At 42.8% G+C, this 12,422-nt stretch overlaps 1 protein-coding gene across 1 annotated transcript in view; it reads left to right on the top strand.

The window, feature by feature from the left end:
* TGFBR2 (transforming growth factor beta receptor 2) overlaps positions 1-12,422 on the top strand; it is a 202,491-nt gene that overhangs the window by 123,131 nt on the left and 66,938 nt on the right. Inside the window, exons 4-7 of the mRNA XM_078663940.1 lie at positions 193-361; positions 2,094-2,296; positions 6,226-6,282; positions 7,916-7,972. Coding sequence (XP_078520066.1) covers positions 193-361; positions 2,094-2,296; positions 6,226-6,282; positions 7,916-7,972 — 486 coding nt within the window. The remainder of the gene's footprint in view (positions 1-192; positions 362-2,093; positions 2,297-6,225; positions 6,283-7,915; positions 7,973-12,422) is intronic.

Below are 12,422 nucleotides of genomic sequence, written 5' to 3'. Positions count from 1 at the left end.
AAAAGAGATTAGTTCTCCTTATTTAATATAAGGACATCAGCACTGACACATCTTCCAACTCATGGTCTAAGACCTTCCAACATCTACTAGAAAGTATGTTATAAGAGGATTAAAAGGATAAGATAATGTAATGTACTACAAACATGCCATTTTAACTTCCTTCATTGTGAGACCATCTTTATGTTTGTCTAGTAAAAGAGGTTTTCGAACGATCCAAACACGATGGAGGAATTCCAATGCACCAGCAGTGCCGGTATTGTGACCTGACGCCATCCGATTGCAAAAACGAAGGCCGCTGCACAAGTAACTGTCACATCTTCGCCATCTGCGATTCCGCCCATGAAGTCTGCGCTGCTGTCTGGTGAGACAACTTTGTTTTTATGCACAACAATAGGGATTTTCAGCTAACCAGTTGGCTGGCAGTCCCAAACCCGCTTGGTTGTCCTTGTAGACACACTATGAAGGTTCAAACCGGATAATAATAATGATGTGTTTTCTACGCACTGTGAATAACCTACGGCGCTGTTAGTAAATTCAGTGGTGTTCAATTTACCAACGTCTGAATAATGAAGTGCTAACTTGGTTTTATATTGACTCAAACTTGAAAACTCTTAGAGGCAGCATGCCAGCTATAGTGACTTTTTCCAAGAAAAAGAACAATTATTTTCTCTTCTTGGCTCCTGGAACAAAATGTTAAGTATTGCCGGCTTGGGACCCTCTCCAGGAGGCAGCCTGTTTTTTAAAAAAAATGTGGGACTTCCTATATGATAGGTCACAATCCACAGAGATGAAGATATCAGCTGTCTTCTTAAGAAAATCTAGGCCCTGCAGCAGTTGAACTGTGACGGATTATCAGTTCTAAATTTTATGTTGAGGAACAGGTGGTATTCGGTTATTCGACCCATTTGTCTGAAGGTTCTTATCTTTACACGTAAGCATGCCGATACAGAAGAGATGTTTCAGAAGATCTTTTACTTATTTTTTTTTAGTCTACTGTAGGTAGGCTGCTAGCTGGTCTTTTAGGTGTGCCCCCTGAATATCGAACTCACAATATCCGTGGGACGGGCATATCGAGGGCAAAATATCGACTCGTAAGTTTAGGTTTTCTAAACCCAACTTCACATATATGTACATGTATGGTACATGCATCTTCAAGGTACAGAGTTGCGGATTTAGGACTAGTAAATATATACTTCCCTATAAGCGCTTAGCTTTCAATTTTTTCTCCTTCGATAATCTTTCCTCGATATTCTTCTCTCTCGATATTTTTTTTGTCAATATCCAGCAATACAACCAGTCTTTTGAGGCAGTGTTGTTTTATATTAACTTTGGTTCTTTTAGATTTGTGAATTTAATAATGCCGTTAGTTTTTTAAAATTCGGATTTATTGTGTAGTTTTACCTGTACAGTCCAATCCATGATTACTTCCTTACTTTTAGAATGTGGTTTAGAGGTTCTTGATACTGTTTGTGAATCTTTCTGCTGAAAATTTTTACATTGTACAGCAGCGTATATGCCATTTATTTTGCATGCGTATGTGCTTTAAAAGTAACAAATATTGAGTAACATAACAGAATAATTTCAAGGGAACGGGGAATTTAGGAGATCATAGACGTTTGTAACAGTGGGACCCGTGCAGGTAAGTGCGGTGCAGTGGGGCGGGTGTGGGGGGGGGGGTGAAAGTGACAAACGACGGGATAGGGAATGTAAAATAAATAAAATAAAATAAATAAATAATAAAACCACGTACCTTGCGCTCACCGCATCGCTGCGTCGGCAATGCGGCAAGCACAAGGTAAGTGGTTTTATTTATTTATTTATTTTATGTTCCCTATCCCGTCATTTGTCACTTTTACCGTCCCTCGCCCCGCCCCTGCTCCGCCTCACCCCGCTTACCTGCACGGTCCACCACAGGTTTGTAGCAAAGCAATATCAAATTTCCGGCTATAAAAATCATGTTTGGGATTCCAGTGTGAGACAGGGAGACATATTCAGAGAACATGTATGCTGTTGATCATTTGCTGATGTAGTTGTTGGAACCTTCACCTAAGGAGGCTGACACAGCAAGCCTTTTGATTCTAATTATTCTGCAGGCGAAAGAAGGGTCGAAACGTGACCTTGGAAACCTTGTGTCATGACCCCAGGGAGAATTTATACGGTCACTCACTGGGCAACGTGGATGAAGGGAAATGTGTCCTGAAGGAACAGAAGGTGGAAGGCGGGTTGCTGTACCTGTGCGCCTGTACTGGAGAAGACTGCAACAACCAGCCCAGCTTCAGTGACTTTGATGCTGAAGGTATGTCCGCTGACAGTGATCCTCCCACTGCATGTGAGAAGACAATGGTCGCAGATTCACAATGTTCTGTGCATGTGCAGCGTTACTTTCCATGCCCAAATTACCTTTTTTTAGAAGTGTAGAAATATTTTTGCAAGATGATTTTACACTTATCAAAAGTTTTTTTTTGTGAGTTAATGTACTCTCATGAATAGAGTGGGAATTTCAGGCCAGGGACCCATGAAAGTTGATCCCAAATATAATTGTTTCTTGGCATTTGCAAAAATAATGTTTTTGTGGGTATTCTAAAAGGTTTTGTGACCCATTTTGACCATAGAAATTGTCAGAGATGTACTTCTGCCACAGGGAAGAGGTACATCTCTTTGCAGGGTTGGCACAAATCACTATCAACATTGGCATGGGTGTTTGAGAAGGGTTTTTCAAGAGCTGGCAAATGTTGACATCGATTGGCCAGTTACGCCGCGGCGATGGTTGGTTTGACAAGCCTCATATGTATCGAGGGCAACTGTTGAATTGTTCCTGAGTCTGCCCAGTTGTTCCATGGGGAGATGTCAGGGTTGCTTGGTCTGTGAAACCATTGGGTGCTGAAATGTACCAGAATCTGCTCAGTTACCCAAACAAAGCAAAACCAAAGGGGATGATGGACGGAGTGTTGAACATTGCAAGCACTCACGCCCAGTCAACTGATCTGGGTTTAATCCATCATCATTCTTTAGCTCACTCCGCCACCCCAGTTCAGAAATGGCCATATGCAAATCAGTCTGACCCTGTGCCTCATGGGAACCCGAACAGGCATGCTGAATTTTTCCAGGGAGTGCGAAATGATGGCAGATATGCACGCTTAATTCACAATTGTGAAGTAAGAGATGCTGAAAGTGTGATAGGATTTGCCCAAACATTTAAATACTCCCTCACAGACTAGGCACAAAATGTAAACTTATTAGCACTTAAACCCATTGCATATGTGCCAGGATGCCTCCAAGGCAACACCACATAATGATTAGGAAGGTTTCTGAAAAATCTCTTGCCATATAGAGAGATGGGTGGGTATGAAATACTCCCGACACTGGCAGGGTCGTACGGGAAGGGCTTTCAAGTGACCGGCAAATGTTGACTGTCCAATAATTCCATGGGGATGTTCAGAATGCCATGAGAGGACTATTCATTTGTATCAAGGGCACTGCTGAATTGTGCTACAGGCTGCTGAGTTGTCCCACAGGAAGTGCTGACGTATACCCGAAGCTGCCCGGTTATCCCAACAGGCATGCTGAATTTCTCCAAGGGGTAAGACATTATGGCAGGATCAGCAAGTTTCCTTCAATGGGAACTTCACAATTGTGAAGGAGGAGCTGCTGTGCTTTGTGATAGGGTTTGTCTAAATATGTTAAGATCTGCTCACGGTCTGGGCAACATCAGTTTAAATTTAACTAGGACTTAAGTCGTGACAAGCATGCCACGATGCCTCGTAGGCAAGTCAACATCTGCTTCCACATAATGATTTGGAGGTCGGATGGTTTTTCCACTGTCCCTGATCATTAACCATTGCATGCTTTTCGGTGCAGCTGACCAGTTGTTTTCAAAGAAGTAAAAACCAGTTTAATCATTATAGGAGAGGCCGCAGGATAATGAAACCTGGGCGGTCAGATTTTGAACATCTCAACAAAGACCAGGAACCCGAGACCCCTATATTTGATGTTGGCCCCTCAACAGCATTCAAAATCCTAGGGATGTTTTCAACTAAACCTTTTTAGGTCTTGCCTACCAGACAGCACAACCTTTCAGTTGACGAAAAGCCCTATTGTCAGCTTACAGTGGGCTTTCAGCCCGCTCATTTCTTACCATGGTTAATTATATTGTCACTCTCATTTGCTTGCTTTTTATTGCTTGCCTTGTGTGGCCTTTACATTCTCTTATGTTTTTTTACCTCCTCTGGAGCATGGCCTCATTACTTTTGTCCTTCAACTGCTTACTTTTCAAGCACTACTTTTTCCTTTTGTTTGAGCACTCCATGAGAGCGCATGTGTTTTCCAGCTGTCCCCCTCTTGTTACTGTATTGTCCTCTTCATGGGTTCATGTTGCTGTCACCCTTGTGTTTCTCCCACACCTCCCTCCGTGATGCACTTGCCCAAGTGTTCACCTCTCGCCTCAGCAGGTCCATGTTGCTGTTTCCCGTCCGTGTGCTTCCCCTCACCCTGCATGCTGCATTTCTCATTTTAAGTTTTTGTTTCCCTATAACCCTGCCATCTATGTTGCTTCCGCCTTGGCCGCTGGCCTTCCAAGTTGATTCCCCCAATCCGCTTCCTTCGTGTTTCTTCCACCCATTTGCCCTCAATCAGTGGCGGCTCGCATAGGGCGTGCTGCAGGGCAGGGTGAGGCAGGGGTAGTCAACTTGGACATAGGACGGAACGGTCGTATGTCCGAGTTTACTACGCCCCCACCCAGCCCCTCCTCTGCCCCGCAGCATGCTCTATGCGAGCCGCCACTGCCCTCCATGTTGCTTCCCCACGCTCTCTGTTACTCCTCCCATACCCCCAACTACTTAAAAAAAAACTCTTTTGCCCTACTTTTTTCTTTTCATTTAGAGATCCAACTTGAATCAGCAAATAAAGAATAGATAAAAAGACCTCAGTTATTTTGTAGGTGTGCAAATGCGCGGTACCTGTGTCTATTGCCTATAAAATGATGGGGCCAGCCACATCAAAGGCTTTTTTCTCTTTTTTTAGCCATACTGTGTAGCATAACTAAAAACCATTAGCACAGCCACTGTTTACCTAAGGGGAGGTCCATTGATTTTTCCAATGCTTGTTTGTATGTGGAATTATTTTAACTTAATCAGAGATAATGCGCGTTTTTACAAAGAATGGGTTGAAGACAAAATTACATTTGACCCAGTTCAGAAAATATTTTACAGCCAAGGTCTTGTCATCTACGCTGTCTTAACAGCTAATGTTTAAAGTATATACAGGGGTTGACTCACATAAGCATTCATGAGTATGGGAATTAGTACCACAGGAGTACTCTTTACATACTCTTGCATGTTTTTTTTATCAGCCCTGATACGTCCAACTCCCTATAAATAAAAGTGAAAGAATGCAGAGCCTCTTCTATTTGCAGTAATCGTATATGAATATTGACAGAGTATTCCCATGTTATTCTATTTTAGATGTTTTGGGGCCAGTACCGAAAATGCATGTACTCTAAAGGCCCTTTTCAAATTGGCCCCAGTGTGCTCAAAACTTCACTTTTATGTAAAAAAAAGTGCCCACTTTTGCTTACGACAGTGAACCTAGATGCAGGCGCGGTTCACAGCTGTGCACTGTGGTTCTCACCAGGATCTAATAGTCAACAAGATTCTGCTGTGAATTACAAAGGTATTATGGAGTATTGTACTGACTATAACCATTGTGTACTCAGATCCAGACCACCGACAAGAAGTAGGACAAGAAATTGGCTGAATGGCCCCTTTGTCAGCTAAGCTTTACCCAGACACCAAATCCATATCCTAGGACACATTAGAAGTAATTTTTGAGCATCCATTGTTGTTGCATATCAGGTGCCTAAGCCAAATAGAGTTGATCAAATTCCCCGGATAGCAATTTTGGGAGATTTGGGACTTGATTGGAGTTTGCACTTTGTTCTGTTATTGGCTTTCCCCAAACCTTTCCATTTCCACCATTAACATCCATTTTGGACGTTTGAGGTCCCCATTGGTACCAGTTACTATGTCTTTGTTATAAGAAATGTATTGCCGGTAACGTAGCACTGGTCTGGAGGGCGGCATCATTATTTTATGTTTCTTGTGCTGAGTTGAATGAACTTATGGGCATTGAATCACTACAGGATCTAATTGTTGTAAGTCATATCAGTATTTTATTTGTTGACTGATTTATTTCGAAGCAGTGTAGTAATCGCAATCATTGTATAATTAGGTCCGGACCAATCCGAAGTAATAGGACAGAAGATTGGATGGAAGGAACCTCCCTTAGGTAAGTTTTATTTTGATTCTATGATTCATTTGAAGTAAGGGCCTGATTTATACTTTGGCAGACGAAGTAAGTATTGTCCCCACTGCGGAGTACTTTACTCCCGCCATTGCGAGGGTACTCCACTCACCAACGTTAGAGAAGTCCACCAGCCTGGATGACATCTCTTGTATTTACAGGAAGGGTCATGCATCGAAAGTTTGATGGACGACTTCATCAACATGATGGGGCAGTACCTCAAACTTTCAATATTTGTTCTAATTTCAAAAAGAAAATCCCACTGTATAATTTTCTTTTTGAAAATAAAAAACAAATAACCCTCTCGCTGTGAGAGAATTTTCTCATGGTGTTAGGGTCAATTTATACTTTTCACTGCCCACTATCACCAGGTTTTACCTGGCAATGACGGACAGTGAAAGCGGGCCAGGTGTTCGCCCACTCTAAATAGGACGGCCAAACACATGGCCAAACCTCCGACAGCCCTTCCTCTGTCGGGCCGCCAGAGGTGTTTATAGGTGACGGAGACAGAGTAGTCTGTGCCATCTACTCACTAAAGTTCCGCCTGATGCTAAATGAGGTGGGCAGAAATTTGACCACCAAAGTCTAAATCGGGTCCTAAGTTTTTAACTTTTGAAGTAGTTCAGTGCTGGGTAACGACCCCAGGTTGGCTGGAACAAATTTGCACTGATGGGTAGTAGTGGACACGTTTAACCTTGATTTAATTTTCTATTTGCTCTGGATGTCCAGTTTTCTTCTTTGTGCAGTTCTTTCCCCCCTTTGGCATCTATTTGCAATAGCTGAGGTACACATTGTTACGGGTTCCTGAGTTTTTTGTGTTAAGAAATGTAATGACTCTAACGTAAGACTGGGTTGCACTTGTGCACCATTGTTTTATGTTTCTTTGCTTGGGATTCTTGTAATGGACATCTCTGCTTGAGCTCTGTTACTTTTAATTCTCAATACAAAAATTACCCATTAAAAAAGGAAAACATGTACAATTTTATTGTCAATGTTGTTGTGAAGACCATGATGGTCTCCATTTTAGGTAGTATATCTTTACTTCATGGTCTCCCCACAGCCTGTTCTCTTTAATAGAAAGTATGAACTTCATAACAGGCCATGAAATATGCAAATTTCCTCATGGCTGCCCACTGTTTAAGCTCACATGTTTTGTCATTTTCGTCATTAACAACATGGAACCGAAACTAAAGCTTAACATGTGGATAGATCTGATGTACTTAAATGAGTCTTGACACATCCAACTTCCCATAAGTAAAAGTGGAAAGAACACAGAATCCTTTCTATTTGCATTAATTTTATATGAATATTGCCTGAATATTTCCATTTTAGATGTTTGGGGCCAGTTACGAAAAAGCATGTGCGAATATGTAAAAGAGAACTACAGAAGTACTTGTTTGCGTAATTTTTTTTGTAAATATGCCACAGTGTGCCCAAAACCTCGCTTCCATGTAAAGAAGTGCCTAGCTCAACTTATGACATTGAAGGTAGATGCAAGCGCTCTTCGCAACCGTGTACTTTGGTTCTCCCTGGAATATAATTGTAGTTCACCACAGAATCCTCTTGTCTGACTGATTCATTACAAAGGACTGTACTGACTATAGCCATTATTACTTAGATCCAGACCACCTTCAAGACGAAGGACAAGAAACTAGCTGGAAGGAACCCTCACTAGGTAAGATTTTAATACATATTCTAGGACTCATTAGAAGTCATTTTTGAACATCCAGTGTTGCTGCCTGTCAGTAATTGACCAGTGCTTATCGGGTTCCTAACCCAAATATAGTTATCCACTGGCTGTCGGGTTCCTAAACCGAATGTAGTTGACGAGTGCTTGTCAGGTTCCTAACCCGAATATAGTTGAACAGATCCCACGGCTGGATTTTCTTTTAGAAAATTTTAAAAAAGCATTGACACACTCGCCATGGGAGATTTCTCTCATAGTGTTGGGGTCATTTTGTAGTTTTCACTGCCTGTTACCGCCAGGTTTTACCTGGCAATTACGGACTGTGTAAACTGGCCATGTGTTCGCTCACTCTAAAGAAGGCGGGTGAACACATGGCCAAACCTCAGATGACCCTTACACAGGCCATCAAAACTGTACGTTGGTGGTGGAGACAGAGAAGTTTCCACCGTCTATATACCAAAATTGCATCCGAAGCGGGAGAAACTTCACTTTGGCAACTGAGTACCCTCTTTACCAAAGTCCAAATCTGGCCTTACATTTTTAACTGATGAAGTAGTTGCTTGATAAATACCGACCCCAGGTTGGGGTGGACCAATGGGTATTAGTGGAGAAGTTTCGGCTTGACTTGCGCTTATCTTTGCTCTGGATGTCCCGTTTTCCTTTTTGCCCAGTTCTTTTCCTCCTATGGCATCTATATGGAATGGCTGAGGTTCACATTGATACGAGTTTCTGAGTTTTTTGTGGTAATAAATGTATTGATTCTAATGTAAGAGTGTTTTGCACCTGTGCACCATTGTTTCATATGTTTCTCTGCTATGGATTCTTGTAGCGGGCACCTCTGCTTGAGCTGTGTTGCTTTGAATTCTAAATTCAAAAAAATACTCATAAAAAGGGGGAAAAAACATTTGTAGTGCCAATATTGTTGTGAACACCCCATGATGGTTTAATTTTAGTTAGCTTATTGCTGCCTCATGGTCTACCTGCCGTCTGTTATCTGTAAAAGAATGTCTGACTTTCCTTGCAGCCCACAAAATATGCTGAGTTCATCCTGGCTGCTTACTGTTTAAGCCCTCGTTTTGCCACTTTCATTAGTAACAACATGGAACCTCAATTAAAACTAAACATGAGATTAGATCTGACATGGTTTTCGCCATGTTAAATCAGTCTGGTAAGAGATACAGTGTCTCTGAGCTCTGTTTTATTTTGTAAATATGAGATAGAATCAGTGGTCAAATTCTATTCAAACTCCAGGATTTGACCATTGATTAGGACAGGCCTTCTTGCTAGAAGCATTGCGAGAGGTTGTGTCAGATTGAAGATCTAGTTTCTCTCAGTCCGAGGACTGGTTTCTGACTCCATGAGGAGTGCTGAAGACATCCCTGACCGAATGTACACATTTTCCTCTCCCTGATGAAGTCCGATAAGAAACAGCTGAACGAGCTGTTCAGAGGCATCTATGATCCATCTTGAGAAACTTAAAGGGCTGTTTGCTATTTAATGCTGTAGCTACAATTTAGAATTGTACTTAGATATAGCATTAAGGTGTTAGGATGCTGGAAACAGCTTGTTCAATTGCTCGGAATGGCCTACTTGTTTTCAGTAATCATAATATAGCCTTGTAGCCCGCCGTAGCGGGCTATACCGGCTATTAAAGGCCCGCTGCAGCGTTAAAGGCCCGAGCCGAAGGCGAGGGACTTTAACAAAGTAGCAGGACTTTAATTGCCGGTATAGCCCTGCTACGAAGGGCTATAAGGCTATTGGAACATTCTGCCACTAGAAGGCAGAATGTTCTAACAAATAAAACAAAGCATTCAGGGAGCAAGAGGGGGAGGGCAGAATGTTCTAACAAATAAAACAAAGCCTTCAGGGAGCGCGAGGGGATTAAAATTCCCTCAGGCTCCCTGAACCCTTTGTTCAGAGCCAGAGCTGTGAACAAAGAAACATTGGAATGTTGGAGGTCCGGGCTTATACCAGCCATTATAAGCCCGGAGCACTCCATTGTTATCAATGGACCTACCAACATTCCAATGTCCTACCATGCATTATTGTTATTATTTTTATATACTGTGTGTTTACCATTCATATTTTTAGCATTAGACTGGGGATATTAAAATATTTTTTTTAATCTACATTCCCCGTTATCTTTGTGTGCGTTGTTCACAAATGAAAGATTGTTTGGATTGCCACTGTGTCCCTGAATCTTGAGGGATCTGATAGTAATACCCTGAAAACACTGCTTGTGCATGATCGCTCTTCCGTCTGTGTCAAGGCTGTGGACCAACTGGATTTTCTAATTCAATATTGGTACAATCAAAAATGTCCATCAGAGGGTTAGAAAGCTGACCGTTGCAGCTCCGGGGTCCCCCAGAATTCAAAGAAATATGTGGAGGTCTATATTTAGATCTGACTGTGGGCCTTCTAGCAAGATTTTCAATCAAGAAAGACCCAATGAACAGAAAAGCAAAGTGTTGATTAACAAGGAAGACAATTTGGGTTGGAGAGAAGTATGTCAATACTGTCGTTATTTCCTTGAATTTCAGCCACCTCCAGATGCTCTTGTTCCAGAGACAAAGTAGTCTGGGGTATGCTTGAATGTTTGGTTGCAGAACTTGTCTTCACAGGCCTAATATAGCATATTTTAGCCTAAACCGAACTAGAAATTAGCAGAATGCTGTGCAAGATGGGGGTATCACAATGAGACTCTGTTGGTGCTAGGGAGAGGGGTATAACTGGCCAAACGAAGGAGCGAGAGAAGGTAAATCATTTCTTTGGAGGAACTGAATAATAGACAGAGGGGCAGGAGGTGTATAATCTAGGCTCTGGGAGCATAGGAGTTTGTTTGTTGTAATTCAAGATGCCATTTTGTAGTTTTCACTGCCCGTTACTGACAGGTGTTACCTGACTAAGTATCCTTACCACCAACATAATGGTCCGCCCGCTCAATTTAAGTGTGGGTGGACTATAGGTTAGGCTACAACTGTGACTACTCCATCACCGCCATAGCCATACCTCTCAGACGGCCCACAGAGTAAATCCGTTGGTAAAATGGCTATATGTTCCCTCACCCTATCGGGAAGGGCAGCCATATAGCCATTTCTTTACTGTCCATCACTGCAATGCAAACTCTGGCAGTAAGGAAATGCTAATAAAGCTCCTCCTGCTAAGAGAGATGACTTCAATGGGGAGAGGAGCATTACACTTTTTATTTTTAAAAAGAAAATTGCGTTTTTGTATTTTCTTTTTAAAGACATATGATCAAGATGGCCGCCTGGTAGGAGCTTCCCGAAGGAGCTCCCCGTGCTTGGGATCCCTTAACCGGGTATATCCCTGTTAGCGGCAGCCAGCGATCTCTCCCGTATTAAGAGTAACAGGAGTAACGTTTTGGACACCGCTGTGACCCGCCAGCTCCACAACTGAGGAGTCCCTGCAGGAACGGAGAGCTGGAAAAGGCTTGGGACGCGGAACAACGTTGGGAACGGCCCACACCACAGCAGAGGAGCCCAAGTGACATCGGAGGGCTGAGAGAGGCTCGGGACGTTGGTAGTCGCCACCCGATATCCTCCACAGCCAGCACCAAGGACAAAGCGGAACGCACACCGGACCCCTCCCCCACCCCCGAACAGAGGCAGATGCTGAGATCGGGAGCTAGGGGGTCGCATCTCAGCAGATACTCCGGGACCGAAGGGGGTCGAGGCAACAACAACGGAACACCCTCCCGACTGCAGCAGAGGACGCTGGTCGCAGCACCGGGATCAGCAGGAGGATCACCGGGATCAGCGGGAGCAAGCCACGCGCCTGCTCGCTTTTAAAAAATCTAACTCCTTTGTTCAAAATGGCTGGGGCCATAAAACTGTAGCTATAAATCTCCCCGTACCTCTGTTGTCCACGTGGCCCCTCAGCTTAACTCCCCCACACAGAGATAAGAATTCCTCCCAGCTAGCCTTGAGCTCTGCTTGCTTAAACAGAAAGTGTAATCTCTTCCCCTGTGCTTAAAGTAATAGCAGCAGACAGAGGACTAATATCTCTATCTCCCCTGCCGGCACAGCAACAAACAGAGGACTACTGTCTCGATCTGATCTATTTGGCGGCCATTTTAGACTAGTCTCTATTGGACTATAGTATTTTAGACTAGTGGGAAAGAATGCCGGCCTATGATCGTAGTATTATACTTCTACCTATATTTTGAACATTTGTATAGTGCAGATTGCTACCTCATATATGAAAGAATGTCTGCCTATTATTGCAGTATTACACTCCTAGCTTTATTTTGAACTTTTGTAATACACAGATTGCTACCTCATATATGAAAGAGTGTTTTGCCATCATAGCAGTATTACACTCCTAGCTTTATTTTGAACATTTGTAATGTACAGATTGCTACCTTATATATGAAAGAGTGTTTGCATATCATTGCAGTATTATACCTATAACGGTATTT

Source organism: Lissotriton helveticus, chromosome 10 (assembly GCF_964261635.1).
Source record: "Lissotriton helveticus chromosome 10, aLisHel1.1, whole genome shotgun sequence".
Taxonomy (NCBI): domain Eukaryota; kingdom Metazoa; phylum Chordata; class Amphibia; order Caudata; family Salamandridae; genus Lissotriton; species Lissotriton helveticus.
Note: the sequence above shows the minus strand (reverse complement) of the source record. Positions and strands in the feature narration are given on the sequence as shown.